Here is a 25,335-nt window from a genome sequence, read left to right on the forward strand (position 1 = left end):
ATCCTAATAAGCAAGAATTATTTTGACACATTTCAGCAGTATTGCAGCAACGTTGTAAATATATAGTCGGTAAAAAAGTGATTATAATTATAATCGTTATGTGTTATGCCAACTATATATATTTTTTAGTATATAAAATTATAAACATAATTATTAACATTTTGACATGTAAACACCATCTTAAATATAATTAATTATAGTAATCATTTTCGGTGCCAACATTATAGCAGTAATAACTATACAAATAAAGCTTCTCACCCTAATTATTTTACCATGCAATTATAGTGACAAACATCAAACACGTTTCTCTCATACGCGTGCGTTCATTATTCCCTCGGCACCACCTATATTTTTTCACGAGAAATTTAAACACTATTTTACCGCACGTTTAAGTTCGTGCCAGCTTGTACCTCGAAACTCGAATCCGTGCGAACGCTCTCCGATTTTTTTTCTTTTCCACGTGGTCGTCTCTCGTTCGCGGTTTCTAAAAGTAACATAAAAATACATGGACGACCATTTAATTAGACTTCTGGTCGCCCGTACCCACCTTCGCTCGTAATTACATTCGTCGACCATCGTCGTAGTCGCCGTCATCCAGTCTCTCTTGGAAGCCATGGATAAATAATCTGGTCACGCGAATCCATGCGTACCGCAAGAATACCAGGGCGCCTATTATCCAGAACATCAAGATCCACAGCACGCGCTGCAACGAGATTTTAAAAGCCAAATTAAGACATGGTGTCCAAGACCGAAATTGTACCAATAAGATTCGTACGCGCGCGTACATATATGACGAACGACGTGAAAGATAAACGTGACAATGAGATTCGAGCCGACTATTCGATTTATTTCAAATTTCATTCAATTTTCCATCATTCGCTGTAGGATTCCGATAGATTTGTCAGATTTCAATAAACATATTAGACTTGAGTATAATTTAAACGATCGGACCGCTCGGAATTTAATTGCGCGATATCGAACGTGAGTGGTAATATTTTTTTATTGCATATCCGGTATTGCGAAATTTATACTCCGGTTTAATCGAAACCCCGTAAAACATCTGAAAGGTTATACACAATGGAACGTGTAATTCAGCGATTGCTTTACAATGTCAAAGCCTGTGGGGAGAGGGGGTGAAGAGTGGGGGGGGGGGGTTTCGTTTAAACTGATCGGCCGACATTCTATATCGCGTCGAATAGGTGCGATATTTCATTTTGTAAACGCGGTGCGGAACCACATTTCCTGATTACGCGTAATGGCGTGCGATCCGTACATGGCGTGAAACATTCGCGGTCGCTGCCCCACTCGATTCGCGGCAACGATTTGGGCAAAGAGATTCGGGGGCAGAGACCGCCTGTCGTTCCCTCGTAGAAATATGCGCGTAATACGTGTTGCCCGAATATCATCCGTGCCGCCTGCAGCGGTGGAGAGACGCACAAAGGAGACCAACGAATCGTATACACCCACAAAAGGGAGAAGCCCGCGTCTTGCGACTCAAAGCGATCCCGCGCGATATTCGCGTGGCGGTCGTGCGTCGCCGGATACATATGTAGGGACAATTTCGGCGAATTTATATGCTAATTCGCCGTGCTCGTCGAGATTAACTTGCTGTTCTAGTTAACCATCGCGAATCCGAGAGCTCGGCCAAGCCTCCCCCTCCTGCCCCTTTCCTGGCTACCGCGCGACGACAAAGTCGCGCCTCGCAAACGAGTGACGTAAACACGACAATCGCCGTGGTGCTCGTCCCACGAAATTCCACTCCGTCAATTGGACAAATCCGATCTCCGGATGTCCCTTTTGCTGGCATTCGTCCCTTTCTGTTCAGACTTTCGATCCACGGAGATTCGCATACCATTCACAATTAGGGAAGCCGACTTGAATGCTACAGGAATTTTCCCTTTCTTTCCTCTTTTTTCAGAGAGAATGTTAAACAAACGTTACGCATATTAAAGAGGTCGAAAGTACAGGCGTATCTCGGATAAATTTTGATAAAGTCGATAAAAACATCAATAACACACTAATCAAGTTCGAATAATTCATAAAATAGCGCCATAAATACACTCGAAAATAATCACCTGAAGTGATTTTCACATCCCCATTAATAAAAAACAAAACTCAATTGGGTTTTTTTTTCCCCTCCGAAAATTCATATTATATATTTTTTTCATTTCTTTCCTTGTTTAAAAAAATATTGAAAAAATCTATTGTGTACTTTCTAAATTTTTAGAATAAATCTCACTCTGAAGAGAATCTCACTCTTAAAGATTAAAAATTAAGCTTCTCTTTTTCAAAACTGACTCATTTTTCACTCTTCAGCGTTTTAGACAGTATAAAGATTTTTCAATATTTTTTTTAAACAAGGAAAGAATTGAAAAAATTTTTATTTTCATTCCAAAGAATTTATAAAGTACACATAATAATCTAAAATACTAATAAGTCATAAAAACTTCAACAATGTACAATATGTAATTAATAATATCGACTTTTAATTGAGGCGTAAAAAAATACCTCAGGTAATCGTTTACAAAAAAAAACCAGATAATTATTCCTGGTTTGAAAGGAAAGCATAAACAGAAAGCGAGTGACTCTCTCACTCGGCGAAGCAATTAATCATAATTCTACGACAATTATATGAACAATCGACGTTAATCTCTCGTTAATTTTGCAGCGTTAGTAAAAGCATCGCGATCTACGTGGCGCAGCGTGAATGATCTATATTACACGATAAAAAAGCGACAGATAGGAAAAGAACGTTATTGCTTCAACGTGTTTCTCGTCAAACGATATTAACGATAAAAAACTTATTTCCAATAAGTTTTTGTAGACACGCTAAACATTTTAACGAAGAAAACGTGTAATTCAAAATATTACCGTGGAGAATTAACAAGAGGTGCTCGTCCCGGCTTTCCATTCCATCGCCTTTTTGCAAAAGAAAGATCTTCTCGGTCTCGTCTACATTATCTTCGCGTGTACGTAAGCCTCGCAATATAATTTATTTACGCATGAAAAAAATTATTATTTCCAGAGAAAATAATGCAACAAAGCGAAAACATAAACTTTTTAAGTACACACATTGGGTCATTCGTGTCCTGCGCACCTCTTTTCTTTGAAATAAGAGTACTTGGCTAAATAGTGCAGGTCTTTGTTCTTTCCTTTTTCTTTAATACCCAACTTCACAAACACTTTTTAAAGATTAAAATATAGAATATATATAAGGTGATGAATTTCAAACATGGTACAATTCTGAATAAAATAAGATCTGAATTCAATTTCTGAGGTTTGATTTTTTCCTGTTTGATACTCCCACACAATGAGAGGATTATCAAACTTAAACATCGAAAATTGAATTCAAATTTTATTTTATTCAAAATTATACTTTAATATATATATATAATATATAATATATATATTCGAAATTATACCACTTTACCCTATTAAGAATCAATTAATAATTTTTGTGAATTTGTAAGAGTGATTATAAAAATTAATAGGACACGAACAACAATTGTGTAGCAAAGAACTGAAAAATCATCGTATGTATTAAGAGTTCAATGCATCTCGACATAGAATCATAAAGAATTAAAGAAAGAAAGAAAGGCTTCTTTCTTTAATTCTTTGCAATCCTATATTAAGTTAAACTCGACATAATGCGTTGTGGTAGCCTGTTGCTATCGGCTAATCGGCTATATTTTCAAATATTAAAAAATAAATAATAATAAGAAACTTATTTTTCCGACAAGAAAAATAAATAATAAAATTCATTCATATTAGGTCAGCCGATTATAAAGTTGAAGACGAGATCTAGTTTTGTTCATTCGCGAGAAATAGTTTGATCAGCAAAGAATTATAAGTGTACGATCGTGAAATTTTGTTTATCGGCGGATACTGACATTTTCGCATTCTCGCTATTCAGATCTCTCGATAGGCTTAATACATTTTACGTTCACAAATATATTTGTCATTTCGCGCGACAAATTATCTCTGAAAATAAACTCATGATCGAAGCTCTCAACCAAGTTCGCCGCTGCTACAATACCGCAGTCACCATCTATCGTCTATTTTCGGACAAGGCTTGAAGATTCCATAACATCCGTCGATATCGCAGAGAAAAGTCGAATGTTCCTGATGATAAAACGTGCGATGAGGCATCAACGATAGTGCCTCGGCATTATGCAATAATTTTACGCGGTATGACATGTTTAAATTTTTAACAGCAATCTAATTTCGAAAACGAACAATACAAAAGCAAGCTCGCCGCGTAAAGAAAGATTCGCAAAAAAATCGATCGAGAAACTCGACGACTTTTATCAGTCTATGTAATTTTAGAGGAATAAAATACCCCTTTTAAATATATATTTTTAAAAAATAGATAAATGTCGCACGAAATCATTTCTCGAGAATCGTTCGACGCGTCGCCGCAGCGGAGGAATGAAGGGACGGCCGAAGGAGAATGCGAAATACACATGAAAACACCTGAACCTCGGTCTCGTTGAGACTTACAGCGTCGATTTTATTAGTCTACATCCAATAACAAAAATAGATCATGTGACAAACGAAATTGAAGGCGGGATCGCTCGTTCCCGCCTCGTTGGGCTCTACGTACATACGTAATATCCACTTGCGATTAAAACCTTCTCCCATATCAGCGTTCGAAACACAAGAGAATTATCCTCTTACGTACAGGAATAAAGGGAAAACTCATCAATTACACAATGATATAACGGCGTTACAGGCGACAGTTTCATATTAGTTACGAGTTACATGATCGGGCCGATGATTTTCCGACGCAAATTCCGACGAATAATTTCTAACACAACGTTATATATATATATATACACATATATATATATATACATCTTTTATCACTAATCCTATTTTATCAAAAGCTAACGGACACGTGAAACCGACAGATTGGCGAACCGACAGCGGGAGAAATATGCACGGAAAAAGATTTTTGCTGAAGCAGCTAAAAATTTAGCTAAATACAGATTTGAAAATATTAAGTTATCCAAAAATTTCGTGGATTGTTCAGTAAATGACGTTCAGAAACCCAGAAATTCTACGAGAGTAATTATAAAATTATTCAATAGAAACATATTGTTAAACAAAATGGTCGACGTATTAAAATTATTTTTTGCTAAAAAAATTTTTCATTCGAATTTTGCTTGAAAATTCACACGAACTTTGTGGACAATCCGACAATATTGTTGGAGCAAAATAATTAATACAGCATGTATCATTTCAGCAATATTACAGTAATATTGGAAATGATACTGTGCTGTATGAATGTAAAGGATGTTCGAGATGGTTAAAAATGTCAAAAGTTTTTGCACATTATTCATCATGCTTGAACGTCCTACATAATTGTTTCGACAGTCCAACAAAATTATTTTCAGATATATCTAGCTAAAGTTTCAGATACTTCAAGTGTTCTTTTCGTATGCTGATGTAGATAATGTGCAAATAAGACAGTTCGCCAAAAATTCCCGCATTTTGTATAGACACTCTGATATACGCCAAAATTTGTTTTACATATAATCGACATATGAATTACTCGATCACATCCCTCCTTCTCTCCCTTGTCCCCCTAGGAAGCAATTGTTCTTGTATCTATTAGAGAAGCAAGTGTTTTTTTTATCATAAGTTTCGCAAGCGATCGTATACAATATTTTATGGTTTATTCGCTCTCGAAAATTAACACGTTTTTCACATATATCCGACGTGCTTTAATTAGACGTCATCGTTGAACACATTCGGATAATTTTGCAATTATATTTTGCCTGCGATACAATGCAAAACAAACGTGACACACAGCGACAGCTTCGCAACCGCATTATTAAGAAAAGTACAAAAAAGGAAACAACTCCTAGGCAGAGGTAGAGAGAGAAAACTCATTCTTTCTTATTAATAGAATTAACTTCCTTAATTAATAGAATTATTTTTCCTACACGGAAAGAATTTTTTCTTAAAATTTACCCTGAAAATGTGGTAGTTGTGGTACAATACAATATTTTAAAGATTTTTACCATACACTACAGTAAAATTACATACAGTAAAATTAATCGAACTTGTAAATATATCTTATTGTAGTTTTTTTTATTAGTGAAAGATTTACATAAAATTCTTCGAAATACAATGTTGTCCCACGACTACCATATTTTCAGGATAAATTTTAAAAGAAAATTCTTTCCGTGTACAATTGCTTTTTTTACGTGTAAAAAGGATGGTATAAGATAATGCGAACGTTCGCAATTTGTTTCGCATTATGCAGTGAAAACACAGTTTGCTTCATCTACGTATTATTTATTGGCTAAAAAAACATTCACAATAATCTAAGATCTATTAAAGACGTAAGAAACAAGCTGTGGCACAACAATGTTTTCAACGTCGATTTTACCTTTTCATGGTGGTGCGCTACCTAACAAATATAAGATTTTTAATCGTATATCTTATTATATTCGCTTTATAGAGCCTTTATTACATAACGTAGTTCGACGCGACAAGTTACAAAAATATAAGGTTTAATTACGTATAGAAATTTAGCGTGATATCAACAAATTACCTCCCTTAAAAAAGAAAAGACTTAAGTATAATTCTGCTTTCTTAACTCGCAAGACTCTTTGAGCGTTTCCGACACACACGATAAAATACACGTTTAACACGCTGAATAAAAATAAATAATACGCTGAAAAATAAAATGGTATAATCGGCATAATAATGTTATTCCTAAAGAACCGCACTCCGTAAGAGCCGAAAGAAAAAAACAGAAAGATTATTAGAGACGCTCGAGCTCAACTTATGTAAATGAATTACGTAACGATCTGTAAAGCGTATTTAGGTTGTTAAAGGGAAAAAGAATACTTGTCACTACGCAATACAGTATTCAATGCAGGTACGTTTAGTACGATTAATTCACATTAATGCACACTTGCGGTAGAATCTTGGCGATTGAATTCTGCACGCAGAGACATAACGCACGCGGTTGTTCCGTAAATTCTATATAATTTCTAAACTAGTTTAATGAAACCATCCTGAGAATAGGATTGAAGTTATTAAGAATATCGTTCTAACGTTCGCTATCTCGTTCGAATAATAATCTGAATGAATCAGTAAATCGGCCATCCCTTACTCTCTTCGCGTTGACAAAAAAAAATCATACAGTGGAACCTCGATTTTAGAATCACTATGTACTATGTATTATGTACGCGAGTGAACTCCAAAGTTAACTCCGAAAATGCATCGCCAAAATCAAGGCAAACTGCGCTGAACGCTGTTGAACGACTTGATAGACATCAACTGCTAATTTTATATCCTTTCGCGTTTCATGCATTTAGAGCATAATAATGTAGTAAATGCATTGCGCTTAGCTCAAGATAAATAAAAATGGTAGTGACAACAAATACGTACAACGATCAACGCAATTAACTTCCCTTCTACAACGGCGATATGTATACTGGTACTAAACGTGCTAACATTAAAGACGTTTCCATCGTAAATTCATTATCATTCACAAAATTATTACCGACTTAAGAATTCTCAATCGACTCACCGATCGTACATTCCGCTATCTTACAATCCAATATCGCTTAAGCGTTTTACTTTTGTTTCCCTCATTGGGAAATTTGTGATTGTTAAAGAAAGTAGCTCGAAAAATAGCCGCTCGAAACGCACAGCGTATCATAGAAAGTTACTATTATACATTACCGGTAACAATATAAAGCGTTTTATTCTAACAATTGTTGATAAAATTAACAATATAGAAATTCTATGGGAAATATATAAACGATATTCTCATGGCATAGCGAAAGTTCGAGCCGATAAAACGCTTTATCGAGGCGGATTAAGAAACTGACCTTATAATAGCGCAATGAATGATATATTACTCTATAATCACATAGCTTTTGAAAGGCAGTACCGACGGCTCTCTGCTGTAAAAGCTGGTCACTTCCTATCATGAATACGAATCAGATTGTAAGTGCGAGCAGGAACTATATGTAGAACAATGTAATTATTTGTCATAAATATATTGCGAAAAGATCATTCATAGCGAAAGGTTAAAAAAAAATGACATCACACAGAATATTCAATGCTAGAGGATGAATATCGTATCTCTTTGGTGTATTATATTTTTACGTATGTACCATCTCGTCAGTTTTACACAAAAGAATTCTATGCCCTTCAAAGCGTAATTATCATGGTTCTATATCGAGAGAACGGTTGTCGGAACGAGTTGCTATTATTAGTAAATCGATAAAATGTAAAAACGATCGACGATGATTCCCAGCATGGCTCTGTCGTGGGTCCAACTCCGTCGTGCGTACTTCTACTGTTCTTTTTTTTTTTAAATCTCCAGTCTACAAATGCACATTTCTCACAAAGCTTCTTTTTATTACATTTGTTGTTATTCGTCCCGCATATATGCTATCCATAGTCTCTTCTCTTTCTCACACATTTTTTTTCATATTCGTACTTCCCATTCGCACATTTACGCACACGTACACAAATACCGCACATCAATACGCTCGCATCCTTACACATGCATCACATTCACTTTGCACTCAAAGAAATACCCATTACTCACGAGTAACGCTAAACAACTGTATAATAATTTAAAGAAATGTATTGTGTATATATATATATGTATAAAGATTCGCGGAGCCATAGCAAGAGGTAGGACGACAGTTGTAGATCGTACCTTCGATATGAACTAGTGATAAATTGAACTAACAATGCACACTGATCACACAAGTAATAAATCGTTGTCCAGTTCTTCTATTTTACATGTGAATAGTAAGTGTTATGAATCTTCGACGTGTTAATTAAATCTGTTTTGTAATTGCAATAATGGGTTTATAGTTAAAGATTTTATTATTAAATGCAACGTGCATTTCATAGCACTGCTGCTGCGTCAGAATTATATTTATGAACATGACACACATAACTGATTTTATTTATTCATCATATCAAGCGCAATATTATATTGCAATCACAAAACATGCCCACTGTATATATAGATATTTATTACAAATACAAATAAAGCCTAGTAAAATCGATTTAAACGGTAATTTGCATTGTTGAAAATTTTGTTTAAATTCCATGTTAGCACATTCTCCATAGTTTTTACATGTTGATTAAGTACGCACAATAATGTAACATTTGATGACGAATGTTTATTGAAATTACAAAATAGAGTAAATCTAATCTATTCGCTTTAAATGAAAAAAAGCCTTAATAAAAAAAAGCTACAATATTAAACTACCCTTTAACTATTTTGATATACTTTTCTGCTTACGAAAAAGAGCAAAAAATAATGACTTTTTATTTCACTGATGATAATCAACTAAAATTCTGGTTATGCATTGACTTACTTATTCTACAATTCGATTTAATGTATAGACGTATTCCAGATCATGCATTGTGATATAGTTCAATAATAATTAGTATCGGGAAAAACGGATATATTACTCTACGAGGAAACGAACATCGGAAAAATATCGATCTATTCACTGATAAAATTTGGACCACTGAATTAATAGTGCTGGAACAATCAGTTAGTAGAGCATTGGTCAAGTTACACAAAAGTGACTTCAAAGTTACGATGCATATTCAAGGAAATTTTTACTGTCCATATTTCCTGCCTTTTATTTTTTTTTTGTGCTCGATTATGTACCGCAAAAATTATTGAAATTGTGGATCTCGTAATTATTTATACACAAGTATACAGTTGCCATTAAAATAGTAAAGAACACATTCTTTTTGTAGACAATATTTAAAAGATTATTTCTATGATGTTGAAAATAATAGTCATTAAAATATCACTTTATATTTATTCTATTAAAGTGTTAATTTTTCTATTGTTGCGCGGGTAGACATTTTAACAACTATTACCATCTTATGTAGAAATAAAAAAACTTGTAAATATTATCTATCAAAGAAAAAAAAAGCGTTTTAACTATTTTGACGGTAAACAACTAAACAGCTTTTTTTTAATATAAATTATCATTTTAGGAAAGTGCGTATGTTTTTCTTGTTTTCTGTTTTTTCTTCTACGTAACTAGAACGTCTTCGAATTATAATAATTCAAATTATTTGCTAAGTATCTATTAATTTTCTTAGTCGCTAAAGCCGCGCATAAGTGATAAAGGAAGTAGGTATCGACATAGAGCAACAGAGTAGCATGATAACAGTGGTATCAAGGCAGTTTTGTGTCGGTCGACTAGTTTTGCTCGTCTACTCGAACGACAGTTCATAATCGGACCAATCGGAATCGTCGGAATCTGAGAAGAAAGGGATATCTTCTAAATCGAGATACATCCAACGATCGTCCCTTTCATCGAAGAAATCCCACAAGATTAGTTGCTGTAAATAGTGCAAAACCGCTCTCTCACGTTCTGCGTATATTTATACTACAGTATATAAAGTATATAAAGTATGTAAACGGATGTAGCTCGACTGTGTTCGATACGGAGAATTCTAAATCGCTTGTTCCGACGATATTTTAAATGAAACGCATTTATCCGTAATCAAAACAAATATACTTTTGTAAATTGTAAACAATACTTACGTGCAAGATGTCGATATCGGTGTCAGTGGTGTTGCGCCTCTGTCGAACCGGTGGACCCACGTCTTTCTTAGTTCCGTCCGGAAGTGCATGGAGATAGAAACATTTATTACCGAACGGACACTTTCCACGACCTTTGTTGAAATACTTGCAATCCTTAGTACTGTAAGAGAAAAGACAAATTGTTAGAACATGGTGAAATAAAGATAGATTATCGCTCATCTCGTACCTCAAGGCGCCTTTATAATCTCTTATTAATTTTTCTTTCTCCTCCTTTGTGTCCACCCAGTACATACTAGGGCAGACGAAGTCTGAGGGGATGCGGCATTCTGGGCATGCTCTTATGATTTTGTTGTCGAACTGTTTGGCTTGGCGCCACTTTCTGATGCAAGTTAGGCAGAAGCAGTGATTACAATTCGGCAATATACCAAATCTCTGTTCTCGCGAGGACTTTTCCATTATTGTCTCGAAACAGACGCCGCAAGATTTTTCTTTGCTGCGTTGAATGGCAAAGGATAATTCCATATCTGCTTCGTGTTGCTTCACGCATGCCTGTATAAAAAGTTAAAATATCATTCTCTAGCAAATATTCGATATATAATAAACTTAATAAATATTTAATATACAAAAATATAAAAAGTGAAAATATCATTCTTTAGCAAATATTCGCGCGCGATGTATAATAAACTTAATAAATATTAAGTTATCGAAATATAGTTAGATCCTACACATAATGGAAGAAATATTAAAAACAAAAGTAAATATTAAATATTAGAAATGAAAAAAAATTGGAAATAGAGATTAATGCATAACGTAATGCACAATGGATACAAATAAAATAAAGACAAATTTGTATATCTTATATCTTATTTGTATCCATTGTGCATTACGTTTCTATATCTAATAATATTTAATATTTATTTTTTTCCTAATTATCCGTCGTACGCAGTCTTAAAAATTTAATAATAATCGTTTAATTTGCTCTCAATATCTATCTCACGCAAAAAATAGACATACAGAATACAACCCATAAAATATTTAATTCAATATAATTAGTAAGATAACAACGAAGTAAGAACTTACATTGTTATGTTTCTTCCTCAATTCTTCATTGTGTGGATGAAGGACCGCGCGGCTACAAAATTCGCAAATGTCACCGTGTAGATATGTGCAATTTGAATTTCTACAGATTCCAGTTGCTTCTGCATAAGGACACAGAGGTTCTAAGGAGGGGCTCGAAGCTTGACCAGTTGGATTAACAGCTTGAGCATACGAGACTGGCATCGACGTGCTTGGAGATGTTCCTGAAGTAGATGACATTCCATCTATAGAGGATGATCCAGCGATCGGAGATCCAGTCGTAGGTATAAACTCAGGTGCCTTGACCCATTCTTCAGCAGTACGTTTTTCAGCTTTTCTGCAATTACACAAATCATTACATGTATGATTTAACTAGTGTACATATACCGGATGTTTTTCAGATCACCCGTCACACCCTTTTATCTTTGCAGGATAAGGTCCAATCAAAAAGTGTTCAGACAAAAGTTGTAAGCCATAGCCAAACTTTATTCCCTATTCCGTAACTCTTAACGACAATGTCAGTATCGTTACATTGGCTGCGTTTAACAGAGAAAACTGTTCAATGATTCTTTAACATAATTAGTTCTGCCTTTAATTCTTCACTAGATCTAAGTGTAAGAATCAATTTCGTATTAAACTCACTGAGCATTCAATGACCATTTTTTTTTTGCTGAACGTAGCCGATGTCGTTGCATAACTTTTTTAAACCGGGTAAAATCTGTGCAACAATATAATGATTCTATATTGTTGTTAAGGTCCAGTTTTTCATTTCCTGGTTAACTTGTAGTTAGACTTAACCTGACGCTAATGTAAAAATTATATTTTTCTATCTATGGTTAATGTATAATCACTAAACTGATGATTTTGATCAACTATAGTGAATAACTATTAAAGTTACTAGTACAAAATCATTAATTTAGTGATTAATTATAACTAGAAAAAAATCAATTTTTACATTATCATTGAATTAAGTGAGGTTGAGTTAAGTCTAGATTACATGTTAACCAGAGAATGAAAAACCTGGCCTAAAAGTTACAAAATAAAGGGATTCTGTTGTAGAGTTTCTAGATTTAGAATTGAATGCACAAACAGGATTTATGAAATTCAAAAAAAATATCTTACTTATTTCTCGACGAGTTTGATGTATGATGACCCGAGGCTGCGTTCTCCGTTGCATCTATCTGCATGGCGTTGCTATCTGTGGTACCTGAACTGTGGCGGAAACGACACTGACTGCCGAATTTACACATTCCCTGTTTGAAGAAGCGACAAGTGACAATATAAGCAGAGCTATGGGTTGATGTTGCCTCGTTGATACTTGCATCATTTCTATTCCCTTGCACATGTCGATACCGGCAGTTGTTCCCCTCGCGGCAAGTGCCATTCTTGAAGTATCTAGAACAAAACATGTCGTTATTCGTTATGGTAAAAAAGCACAGGACAAAAATCATCGACGAGACACGTGTTCGCGAAAAATGCCCGTCGCGTTTGAAATCGTCGTGATCGCCGTAACGACAAGAGAGACGGATATCCGCCTAGTGTCAATATTTATATTATTGTGTTCGAGTGGCTCGATCGAACGTTGCTATTCCCTAACGCGACTAACCTCTCCATCTCGGTTTACGTAAATTTCAACTCGGGCGCGCAAATGTCTCCCGCGAGGAAACTCTCTGCGAAACACAAGACGCGCGAAACGCCCGTTATAGTCTCTTACCGGCAAGCGATATTCTGCGTCCAATTGTCGGCCATTTTCTCGTTTCTCTTCCGCCGTAACGATGATCGACGACGCGTCGTTCCTTGAAATGCCTTGGATGATGAGTCGAGCGCGCGTTCACTGTTAACTGTATGAAGAAGGAAGGAGAAAGAGAGAAGAAGGAAGAAGAAGAAGAGAGGGAGGGAGGGAGGAGAGAGAAAGAGATAGAGAAAATGCTTGCTTTCGGGCAGACCGACCGGAGCTCCGGTTCCTGCGATCGCGAGTGCCGCCTCGACGACAACAGCCAACCGGAGAGCAGCCTCCTGGTGCAACACAACCTCCTGGTGCAGGAAGCACGCTCGATTCTTCGTGCCACGCAATAAACACACTCCTGCGGATGCGATGTGTGCGTCGTGGAGTACGCGCGCGCGCACGTATCCGTCCGTCCTTCCTGCTCGCCCTCTCCAACTCGCTCCGCTCGCGCTCGTTAAAACGCGTGTCACCGCGCGGCGTAAACGTCACGCACTACCTTGCGCCTCGACCCGAGTGTCGCTCAAGTGTTGCTCCTCTTTCTTCACCACGGCCGTCGCGACATTAAATCCTCCTTTTCCGAACCGTGTGAGCACGCTCCAACTGTTTTGTCTCTGCCGGCGGTTGATGCGATCCTCCTTACTAACTCCTTCGTCGCTAACAAGTAGAATCCTTGGACACTTATTCTATAACACGATTAATTCGGTAGAAGCGACACGTTGTCGAGTTAATCGAGCGACACACTGAGCGGATCGCCAAGCACTGTCGTTCCCTTCCCGTTCCGACGAAGCGATTACCCACCTGACTGGCTCACAACAACCCGCACCTCTCCTCAAACCCAAGATCTTCTCATCGCACTCCAGTAGTCCAATACGAATCTCGTGCTTGAGAATCTTCCGAAACGAATCGTTCGAGTTGCTGGAAATAAGAGACGCGCACGATATCCACTGTGGTACTCGCGTGCACTCGCGTGCGAACACTTGAGTACTCACGCGCGGTCATTGAACTCGGCCGAGCCGCCCTGTTTGCTTATCGGCACACTTGCGTTCCACGTATTCCATAAATCGCAAACGGAACGTACATGCGCGTTTTCTCGTCGCCGCTGTCGAACCTGGAGGTCTCAAAAGAGTGATTATTTCGCGAAAGAAACTCTGGTCGCTGATGGTTTCGGAATTCGATTCCGCGGAAACGCCGTGAAGTTAGGCGCACGCTGTGAATTAATCGTCCAATGACAGCATCAGATTCCGTCCCCACGGTGGCTTCTTTTCACGGTGATTCGCTCGCTTGAATTATCTTCGAAACGGTAAATAAATCGGGATCGCTGGATTTTATTTTAAAAATCGCGCGCTTGGCACGATTGCTTTCGGACGGCGATAAATAACATATATTCTGTAAATATTCATATATTTTGTAATATTCTGTATTTTTGTAGATATTTTTTGTAAATCTTTGTCTTTGAAATTTATGATATTTTCTTCAAAATACATGGGATCTGGAAATGCAGAAGAGAGAGGAATTTAGAAAATCGGCGGAACATTCGATAATTCGCATGTATTCAAAGACAAAGGGCTCCGTTTTTGGTTGAGTTTTCCTTTCAGTTTGGCATTTTTTCGTTTATTATTATTATTCCGCGAAAATAGAGTTGTCATTCACCTAACATCAGAAATATCAACGTTTCTTACTAAAAAAATTGGAATAAATTACTATGAAAATAAAGAAAGTGATGATAAAACAAAAAAATATTTATCAATAAATATTCATCAATATAAAAGACATAAGTATTAAAAAATAAAAAAATTTCATTAGCTTATCTTTTACATGAAAAATATGTAATTAATTTAAAACATAGTAACGCTTCCAAGCCTGGGTATTTTTACATTTAAAATGTAATTCTAATCTATTATATATAAAATGCTAAATGTAAAATACTTAAAAAAATGTATATTAAAATGTACGAGTATATAGGGGGAAAACCATTCTGTATTTGAAAACTATTTAAAATATCTATTTACCCATTTTACATATAAAGTAGGATTCGAAAAACATTTTAAATACATTTTTTTAAGTATTTTATATTTGGCATTTTAAATGATTACCCAGCCCTGAATGCTTCTAACAGACTCTAATACTAACAATAAAAATCTGGAATTTTTCAAAGAATATTCAACAAGAATAAATGCTTTCCATTTGCTGGATTCACCCTGCATCCGATTTTCGTCGTACGACGCTCACGACGCTCTCCATCCAATCAGAAAACAGGATTCCGATATTACGAAGCAAAATTCATCGGAATCCTGTTTTCTGATTGGTTGCAGTGTGAATCTAGCAATTTAGTAACACAACTCGACACAAACATCGAATCATTCTTTCTTGGAGTTCTGGATCATTCTTTCAGTGAGTAAGAAAGATAGAACGACACTTGTATTAATTTTTGTTCAAAGTTGGAAAGTACCCTTAACCGTAATACATATCACATATTTCGACTTGGATATTTCATATCCATTACGTTTATAATTACGTATTTAATACATTATATTTGATATGAAATGAAACGCAATGTAAATGCAATATCGCGTCGTTCAATTCAAAATTTTAAACGATTCGCGCGATTTGGAGACAGGGGTGTGAAAACGTGAAGTTAGCAGGGGTTCACAGCGTCGTTGCACAGATTGCGCGTCACTTCGCCGTGTTCCCCGGCTAGCGGAGCAGTAGACGGTCATTTGTGAACATTTGCTAATGGATACGCGGTATCGTTTGATACGTGATTTGTTCGCGGCATTTCGTCCCATTGAAGCCTAAACTGGCTTGAGCTCGACGATATCGAATCGACGACTGACTACTTTGACAGTATCAAATAGGAGAAACGTGACAGCGCGAGCGGGACTTTCGCCTAACCTATACAGTATGCCTATAAACGATGTTGATGTCGGCTCGTATCTAGATATTATCTCTTTTTATTTCTTTGCCCGTTTCGAGGTTTATTTTATCCTCTACTATATTCAAGGCACTGCTCGTTTTTGTTAAACATATTTTCAAGAATCCATCACTGTATCGTATGTTCTTTTTGACAAAGAATATAATAAATATGATAAGAATGTATTAAAAATAATATTTATCTTGTGTGTAGTTAATCACATTGTTAAATTTCTAGATGATATAAATAAGCATCTTGTTATAAAGTTGCAAATATTTTATTAATAAAGTTTATCATGCATTTCTAGATATCCTCACTGGACGAGCCAAAAGTGATAATGGATTCCACCGACGATCCAGTATCTTCAGAGGATATTGGTATTGTATTTCAACCAGAAACTGTGAGTAACTCTGAGAATAAAGGTGATACTGAAAGCTGTATTGAAAAAGTTGTAGAAAATAAGGAATCTGAACAATCACAGTTTGATAAAGATATTTTAGAAGTGCTTGATGAAACAAAAAAACTAATTAAAGAAACTACAATAGCCTATGAGAAAAACTCATATATATCAAACGTGGAAGCGAATGATTCTAATACATGTTTAGAAATCACTGAGGAATACAATACAGAAATTGAAGCAGCAGTTAAAGTAACATTATCTGAAGACAGTAGTGAGGTTGAAATGATCAAAGAGAATAATGCAATCGAAACAACTGAAGAAAATAATACAGTCGAAACAACCGAAGAAAATAACACAGTCGAAACAACCGAAGAGAATAACGCAGTCGAGACAACCGAAGAGAATAACGCAATCGAAACAACCGAAGAGAATAATGCAGTCGAAACAACTGAAGAGAATGGCGCAATCGAAACAACCGAAGAGAATGGCGCAGTCGAAACAACTGAAGAGAATGGCGCAGTCGAAATAACCGAAGAGAATAACGCAGTCGAGACAACCGAAGAGAGTAACGCAGTCGAGACAACCGAAGAGAGTAACGCAGTCGAGACAACCGAAGAGAGTAACGCAGTCGAAACAACTGAAGAGAGTAACGCAGTCAAAACAGCCGAAGAGAATAACGCAGTTGTAACAACCGAAAAGAATAACGCAGTTAAGACAACCGAAGAGAGTAACGTAGTCGAAACAACCGAAGAAAATAACGCAATCGAAACAATTGAAAAGAGTAACGCAATCGAAACAATCGAAAAGAGTAATGCAGTCGAACCGATAGAAGAAAGTAACGTAGTTGAAACAATCGAAGAAACTAATGCAGTTGAAACAATGGAAGAGAATAACACAGAAACAACTGAAGAGAATGTTGCAATTGAAAGTTTCTGTAAAGAAAACGAAGCGATTCATGTAGTTGCGGAAACGACAGAACTAGATATATCCAATTTAACCGATATATGTGACCCAGAGATTTCATTAGCTCTCAATGACTCTTGCAAAGTTCAAAATGATACTGTAAATGATAATAGGAAATCTGCTAATGATGTTGCAGACGAATCTGAAACATCGTCTAAAGAAAATACTAAAGATTGTGATATCCCAGATGAATCAAGTAATAATGCTGATGACGTGCAAGTGTTACAGACTGAAGCTGTATTGGAGAAAAAAGTGGAATCGGAATCTTCAGACAGTAATCTAGAAAATTCTGAAAAGGATGTGTCCGAAAAGAACATTGAGCCCGAAAACACAGAGTTTATACAATTCCCTCATGACAAACAGGACGATTCTCAGATTGAGGGCCAGTCTATGGACGCGGAGGATCCATTTGGCGGTGACAATCTTACATCTGAAAACGTGGAACAGGCGGAAACCGACAGTCTCGAGAACGGGCTCAGTTTTAAAAAGATATATGAACAAGGCAATAATTTGCAGGACGCGGTAAATGCTAGAAATAATGACTGTAATGAGAAACTTAGTGCCGATTCTGCGTTAAATGATCCAAAGGATACTGATGATGCTATCGATAAAGATATGGATAATATTGCTGAAACATCAAATAATGTACAAACTACCATTGATACTCTCGAAAATATTTCAATGGACATTGATCTTCCGGGCACTAGTACGTCAGAAACCGGAGCGGGAAATATGTCCTCTACGAAATCACACGATGGACAAGATGGGCAGGCGAAAAAAAATATCGAAGAAATTACACCGATGGAAACAGACGAGGAGCAGACCGATGTATTACCAGGACAAGATGACGAATTATGTATCATTCCAGATAGCATGAAAGTAATAATACCAAATAAGTCTGGTAAAACAATAGACGACGATCAAAGCGAATCTGTAGTTCCTAAAGATTCGGAATGCGAGGAAACAACACAGAAAAGTAGCAAAACTAATTCCGAGCCTCAAAAAGATATTTCACAAAATGAATTAGTAACTTCAAATGAAAATGAAGCAGAAAGTACCGTAAAGCAAAAAGCAACTGTTCCAGATAAGTCAGCAACAAAAAATTTAATTCCAGCAACGGATGTTATTAATATTGATGATGAAAAAACTTCAGAAGTGGAAGAGATTGGTAGTAAAGAGACATGTAAGCAATGTGGTGAAGAAAGAGCATGCAAAATTCAGGTGAAATTTGGTACAGACAATTATCTTGTATGTTCGAAAACGTGTAAGGCATTATTTAAAGCAGCTAATAGTAAAGTAATCAATATACTAACCGAAGACACCAGCTCTAAACGAGAGAAGCGTTGTGCGTCTTGCTTATTAAATATAGATGCAAAGGACGAGCGAAATCTTTCCTGGGAAACAATGGAGTTCTGTAATGAGGAATGTTTAGGAAAGTTCCAAAGAAAGTATGGAAGCTTCTGTAAAAATTGTAACGGTACAGTTCAAGCCGTGAGTTTAGGGAAATACTGTGTGAGATTTGGATGTGACGTAAGGCAGTTTTGTTGCTCGACATGTTTAGAGGAATTCAAAAAGGGTTTAAAAGTGTGTAGTTACTGTCAGAAAGACATAAGTTTTAGCACAGACGGTTTTCTTGCACCAGTAGGAGAGAAAGGGCAGTTTAAAGACTTTTGTACCCAGGACTGTATGGAAAAATATTCGAAATTGAATTCTACGGAGCCACCAGCTACAGAGAAAAAGCCATGCAGTGTCTGTAAGGAGGTAAAATAATTTTTCTGCTCTTCATTCGCTAAATTTATTATAGATAATTTTTTAAATATCATGTAATTTTTTTCTTTTTCATAGGAAAAGCTTGTACACTGCGAAGTTCAAATATACAATAGTACTCCAGTAGCTATATGTAGCGAACCTTGCTTTGCTGCATTTAAGTTTGTGAAACAAGTCAAACCTGAACAATGCTCTACCTGCAAAAAATTTTTTGAATTACCTAATAAACAACATTTTATTGTGTTTTATGAGAATGAACCTCATACGTTTTGTAACAAGACGTGTTTAAATATATTTATCATAACAAATAGGAAGATAGTTCCATGTAATTGGTGCAAAGTAAAGAAATATAACTTTGATATGATTAAAAAGGAATTGTCAAAAACGGGACAAACCCTGATGATGTGCAGCTTAAATTGTTTAACGTTATATCAGGTATTTTATTACTTAAAATAAAGCTGGCTTCAGACAACATGGTCACTGTATACATTTGGTCACTGTCATAGTCAAGTAATAAACGTTGGTCTCCTACGATGTGTTTTAAAAAAAACTATAATACTTTTATGTCTTCCAATGTCAACATTGGCAATATACGATTCTAATGGACCACATTTATTTATAGGACAGAGCCAATGTCACATAAGCCAATGTTTACACACATTAACCATATCGTCTGGAATTGATTTTGATAACAACGTATTATTAGATAAGAATAGTATAATTAAAAAATTTGTTTATAGGTTTCCATCAATGCAGTATCTGCAAAACGAATTAACTGTGATTTATGTAAAGAGTATTCTTTAGCGCATTATCATTTGACAATGTCGGATGCGACAATACGTAATTTTTGTTCGTACAATTGCGTCATGAATTTTCAAGCACAATACACTAAGTCCCCTATAACTATACCGTCGAGCGATGATCCCGTGCCTACAGGCTTGCCCAAAAGGACTACATTACCACAGAGAAGTACGAATCAAATTATTTCCAACGAGATACAAAATAAGAAAACCATGCCCGTTATTTCTTCCGTAACGAGCTTAGCTACAATAGGGAATGGACCAGCAAGTCCGACGCCGCAGCAAAATAGTGTGGTAATGCCTGCGAACGCGAGTCAAACAACACAGATGGTATGCAAGAAACAAGTGATTACCAGGCCACCTAGTCCAGTGAAAGTGCATAACAAGAGTACGCAGTGCAAGCCTATAGTACATACAAAAGGGGTTTATGTGCGTCCTCATCCTTGCACAAAGGCGACACAAACGACGGAAAACGTTCAACAGGTGGTCATACCCATACCAGTTCCAATTTATGTTCCGTTTCCAATGCATATGTATAGTATGCCTTTCCCAGTTCCAATGCCTTTTCCTCTACCCATTCCTGTTCCCTTATTCATACCTACTACGAGAAACAGTGCTAAGGGAATTATGAAAGATATGAAGAAAATACAAGAAAAAATACCAGCAGATCCGTACGAAGCCGAACTCCTTATGATGGCCGAAATGGTAGCTACCGAAAAAAAGGCCAACGACAGTGATTCGGATTCAGTAGACGATAGGTAAACAATAATATTGTTTACAGATTGGAGATTAGAATATTAGAATGGCTCAACTAATTAAAATTTAAATCAAAGATAAGAAAGAGCAATGAGCCATGTTAGTTGTTCTTGCATTGCATTAATATATTGTTTAATTTGTCTTATCTACATCAGTTAACAGGCTGCAAAGTTATACAATTAAACTCGTTTCATGAATTCAAAACAATTTTCGTCAATTTTTAAAATAAACTTAAAATTCATGGTCTCAGGCTAGGAGCGTGTAATTTAATTCACGTGAAACGAATAAAGAAATGAATAAAGAAAAAACTATTTTTTATGTAATGCAAGAACTGTCGCAATGCCCTTTCTTATCTTTCATGTAAAGTTTAGATTATTTGAATGCAGAACTATCTACAATATTTAATAGCAATATGATGTTTAATTCTGCACAGAATAAATTTAGAATAGAAGGAAATGCATTAATATTTCACAAGATAATATTAACCCTAGCTATATATACACTGGGATCCCAGAAACCTCAGAACAATTTGCTAAATCGAGATTGTTTTGCATTTTTTAACTTTTCTTTTTCTTTCAACCTATATATCTCGAAGCTTCTTAATTCTATCGACTTTTACACATGGATTTGTTCCTTAATCAATTCTCCATCGATTGAAAAAAAAATTAATTGAAATATGTCCATTTTTACGGAAGTTATGACAACAAATATGGATGGGGTCCTACGAACTCAAGTGTGTATATCAAGGGTAGAAAAAGAGTGTGTATAGCTAGGGTTAAGTTGATAATCCGTCTGGCAACCAAAGATACAAAATTATTATATTCATTTGCTTCTTAAAAATTTTATTTCTATTTATCTCACGCATCAAAAGCAAATATTTCTGTTTAGGGAAGATGACACAGCTGATCAAGACAATTTACATAGTGATGGTTTCAGTCCAGAAGCAGTTGATTCCAATAACGCCTTTGGAGACGACATGTTACAAATGGCGTTAAAAATGGCCACGGGAGAAATAGATGAGCCAGCAGTCGATTTGGAAGCTGCCTTGACGCCGAATACGATTACAGCTACGCAGGCACCACCAGAAAACGCTTTGGACAACGATGGTATGTAATGTATCTTAAAAATGAATTAACATGATATATTAATAATCATGTTTTATCATTTACTGTTAAAATTAACATTTTTTTAACTCATACGTTTTTCAGTACAATCGGAACGACTAATGGTTACCTCTAGAGGAAGAAAACGTGTTGTTCCATACAAACCTCGATCAACACCAGCCAAACGGATGAGACGTGTCTCTGGTACAAATGATATGCCATTGATGCCACCGCCGGAATCACAGCCACCTCCGCAGCCACGCATTATGGAACCAATAGAAAAACCTGATGCTAATATGGCGTTAAAATATACATTTGGTGTAAATGCATGGAGACAATGGGTTCGTAATTGTTTCTTATTTATATGCACGATAACGAGACAGAAATATTACTATGGATTTTACTAGGTATTTTAAAAATATACAGGTTGTGGGAAAGAATGCCGAATTAGAAAAACAAATTACAACGACGAGAAAGATAAAGTTGTTCAAGACAGATCTCTTACAACTTACTGCGGACGAGTTAAATTATTCACTATGCCTCTTTGTGAAGGAAGTGAGAAAACCGAATGGTGCAGAATATGCTCCCGATACAATATATTATCTTTGCTTAGGTAAATCAACTTTTGAATAATACAAGAATCAGCAATTACAAATATACCAGATAGAATAGAGCTAAGTTAGTCCATCATTTTTAACCTTAAAGTAATCAAGAAACACGGTAGTGTCTCGCGCCAAGTATATGCGTCCGTACTGGGCGCAGAAGACACTACAGTGTATCTTTACCTGACCCGACGAGTTGACCGGGTAAACTATGTTCATATCTAAATAACGCGTAGGCAAACGAAATTTTTAAGGTGAATAAGGTTCAATCGATAGCACGGGGTCCCATTATGTAATAAAAGTATCTTTATTTTTTTTTTTATAAATTTAAGGCAACAAACAATATCTTTTTGCAGTAATGTACTTGTAACCAGGGAATGGAAGTAACTCGTTACTTGTAACGAAGTTACGGTTACAAGTTACTTTTTTGGTAACTTTACTGGTAACTGCGTTACCTTTTTTTATAACGGTAATGTAGTTACATTTTTTTGGTAACGGTAACGAATTTTACAATTACTTTTATCGTTTACATACGACTGGACACGGTTTGATTGAACACGAGTCACTCATAGCGCTTGAAACTAAAAAGCCCCTAGGCATCCGTCCGCTATAATTGGTGATTGTCGATTTTAAAAAAGATTTTAAAAAACGAAAAATTACTTTCTCAAGTAACGATAATTAACGAGTTACTTTAAAAAATCGGTAGAAATGATAACTAGTAACCTAGTTACTCTTTCTACTCGGTAACGAGTATAACTGTAACTTGTTACTTTTAAAAAGTAACTTTCCATTCTCTGCTTATAACTACCTTGAACAATCATGATTGCTTCTTGAAAGTACAAGTATGACCTCTAAATGTTCAGTATACGCTACTCAGAAACATGGACAATATCGTGAGAAATGGATGAAATAGCCCCGCTCTACCCTATTTTTTTCGTAAACCTTGGTTTTAGTGTTATTCAATATATTTTTTTCATGTACTCGTTCTAGGAATACAGCAATATCTATTTGAAAATCACAGGATTGATAACATATTCACGGATCCGTACTATGAGAAATTTACAGATTGCCTAAACGAGGTAGCGAAAAAGTTCTCTGTACTGTACAATGATGCACGTAAGTGTTTTGCTGTCCGTAATTGCATATTTTTATTTTCATTTTGTCTTTTCGAACACCATGTTGTCCGTTTTGCAGAATACATCGTGACCAGGGTAGAAGAGGAACATTTATGGGAATGTAAACAATTGGGTGCCCATTCTCCACACGTTCTGTTAAGCACGCTCATGTTTTTTAATACGAAACATTTTAATCTTGTGGTAAGTCCACCATGAGATTGGTTAATAAATCATATAACTCGTTATTGTAATATTTTGTTACAGTATTAATAAATATTTCTCGAATGCTTGTCCATATCTTTTTTAGACGGTAGAAGAGCATATGCAACTTTCCTTTTCTCATATTATGAAGCATTGGAAGCGCAATCCAGCAGCTCAACCCCCCACGGCAGTGGCAGGAAAAGTTCCTGGCTCAAGAAACGTTCTTCTGAGATTTTATCCGCCACAATCAGCTCTTGGTTAGTTATAATATATTCACATATATACCATAAAAATTTTAGTTAATGCTGATTTATATTTGTACAAATTATTTATTATTTCTTACTTCTTTTTAAAGAAGCTAATTCACGGAAAAAGAAGGTATATGAACAACAAGAAAATGAGGAGAATGCATTGAAATGCCCTGTTAAGTTATACGAATTCTACTTGTCGAAATGGTACGTATACATATTATGACTGAACAAACAAAAACATTAAATTTAATTTATTGCGTAAATTTGGATTACTATGTTACACTATCTTGCATTTGAAATATTTCAGTCCTGAAAGCGTTAAGACGAGAAATGATGTCTTCTATCTATTGCCAGAACGCAGTTGTGTTCCGGATAGTCCGGTATGGTACTCGACATCGCCCCTTGCGAAGGAACAACTCATCAAAATGTTATATCGTATTAAAATGGTTAAAGAAATTAATGTAGCTTTACTAACGAGTTAATTTAATCTATTAAAAAATGATCTCTTATATATTGTTAAGGTAGAGTAAGTAAAAAAAAAGCAAAAGAAGGAAGACTTATCTATTTTAACACTTTGACACTATCCAAAAATCGGAGTTAACTCCGAACTCTGCAGTATATATATTTCGTTAAACAATATTGTATGTTTATTGTAAAAATGAAATCTCTTAAATATTTTTCGTGAGCACGTATCAATATTTAACTTGTATTCTTACAGATACAGAAGAACATTTTTCTTAACATGCATGTATAATGAGACGTTGCTTGTGCTTACCAAGCACAAGATGTTAGGTTTTTGCCAAGATTTTTGCCTTTTGAAATGTATGTACGCAGAGTGTTAAAATGGTGCAGAAGAACGATGATTATAAATCGGACAGTGCGATATAGAAATATAGGATTAATTGAGTTTTCTAATTTCTATTGTATATTTTTCACTTCCCAATAAAAATTAACTCATCGATGATTAAAAACTTTACGAAATTATGAATTATATATTATATATATGTATATATATGTATGCATATTATTTAAACTTTATATTCACTAAATGTAAGTATTTCTGCAGAAAATCTATTTATCTTTTTTTACCTTATAGTTA

General features: G+C 35.6%; 2 protein-coding genes across 10 annotated transcripts; one reads left to right on the forward strand and one right to left on the reverse strand.

Annotated features, from left to right (window-relative positions):
* Positions 1-553: 553 nt before the first annotated feature.
* On the reverse strand, positions 554-14,315 carry LOC108728638 (probable E3 ubiquitin-protein ligase makorin-1). Of its 5 annotated transcripts, none has more exons than XM_018457332.1 (7): positions 14,166-14,315; positions 13,356-13,978; positions 12,764-13,036; positions 11,645-11,978; positions 10,791-11,113; positions 10,565-10,724; positions 554-703 (listed from the first exon to the last, which is right to left on the reverse strand). In XM_018457332.1, exons 2-7 carry the CDS (start codon positions 13,388-13,390, stop codon positions 560-562), a joined length of 1,269 nt encoding a protein of 422 aa, XP_018312834.1. In that variant the 5' UTR covers positions 13,391-13,978; positions 14,166-14,315; the 3' UTR covers positions 554-559. The 5 variants fall into 5 exon arrangements, with proteins under 5 accessions (XP_018312834.1, XP_018312833.1, XP_018312832.1 ...); XM_018457331.1 differs by having other exon boundaries at positions 13,356-14,021; XM_018457330.1 differs by having other exon boundaries at positions 13,356-14,050.
* A 1,685-nt stretch (positions 14,316-16,000) lies between these two features.
* woc (zinc finger protein without children) lies at positions 16,001-24,855 on the forward strand. Of its 5 annotated transcripts, XM_018457341.1 has the most exons (13): positions 16,001-16,266; positions 16,586-19,402; positions 19,487-19,843; positions 20,149-20,377; positions 20,462-20,966; positions 21,853-22,070; positions 22,173-22,408; positions 22,494-22,680; positions 23,660-23,785; positions 23,864-23,985; positions 24,092-24,242; positions 24,341-24,440; positions 24,544-24,855. In XM_018457341.1, exons 2-13 carry the CDS (start codon positions 16,616-16,618, stop codon positions 24,716-24,718), a joined length of 5,193 nt encoding a protein of 1,730 aa, XP_018312843.1. In that variant the 5' UTR covers positions 16,001-16,266; positions 16,586-16,615; the 3' UTR covers positions 24,719-24,855. The 5 variants fall into 5 exon arrangements, with proteins under 5 accessions (XP_018312843.1, XP_018312839.1, XP_018312840.1 ...); XM_018457337.1 differs by having other exon boundaries at positions 20,149-20,966; XM_018457338.1 differs by having other exon boundaries at positions 20,149-20,966; positions 24,344-24,440.
* Positions 24,856-25,335: the final 480 nt, after the last annotated feature.

This window comes from Mycetomoellerius zeteki, unplaced genomic scaffold (genome assembly GCF_001594055.1).
Source record: "Mycetomoellerius zeteki isolate Tzet28-1 unplaced genomic scaffold, Tzet1.0 scaffold62, whole genome shotgun sequence".
In the NCBI taxonomy this organism is placed as follows: Eukaryota; Metazoa; Arthropoda; class Insecta; order Hymenoptera; family Formicidae; genus Mycetomoellerius; species Mycetomoellerius zeteki.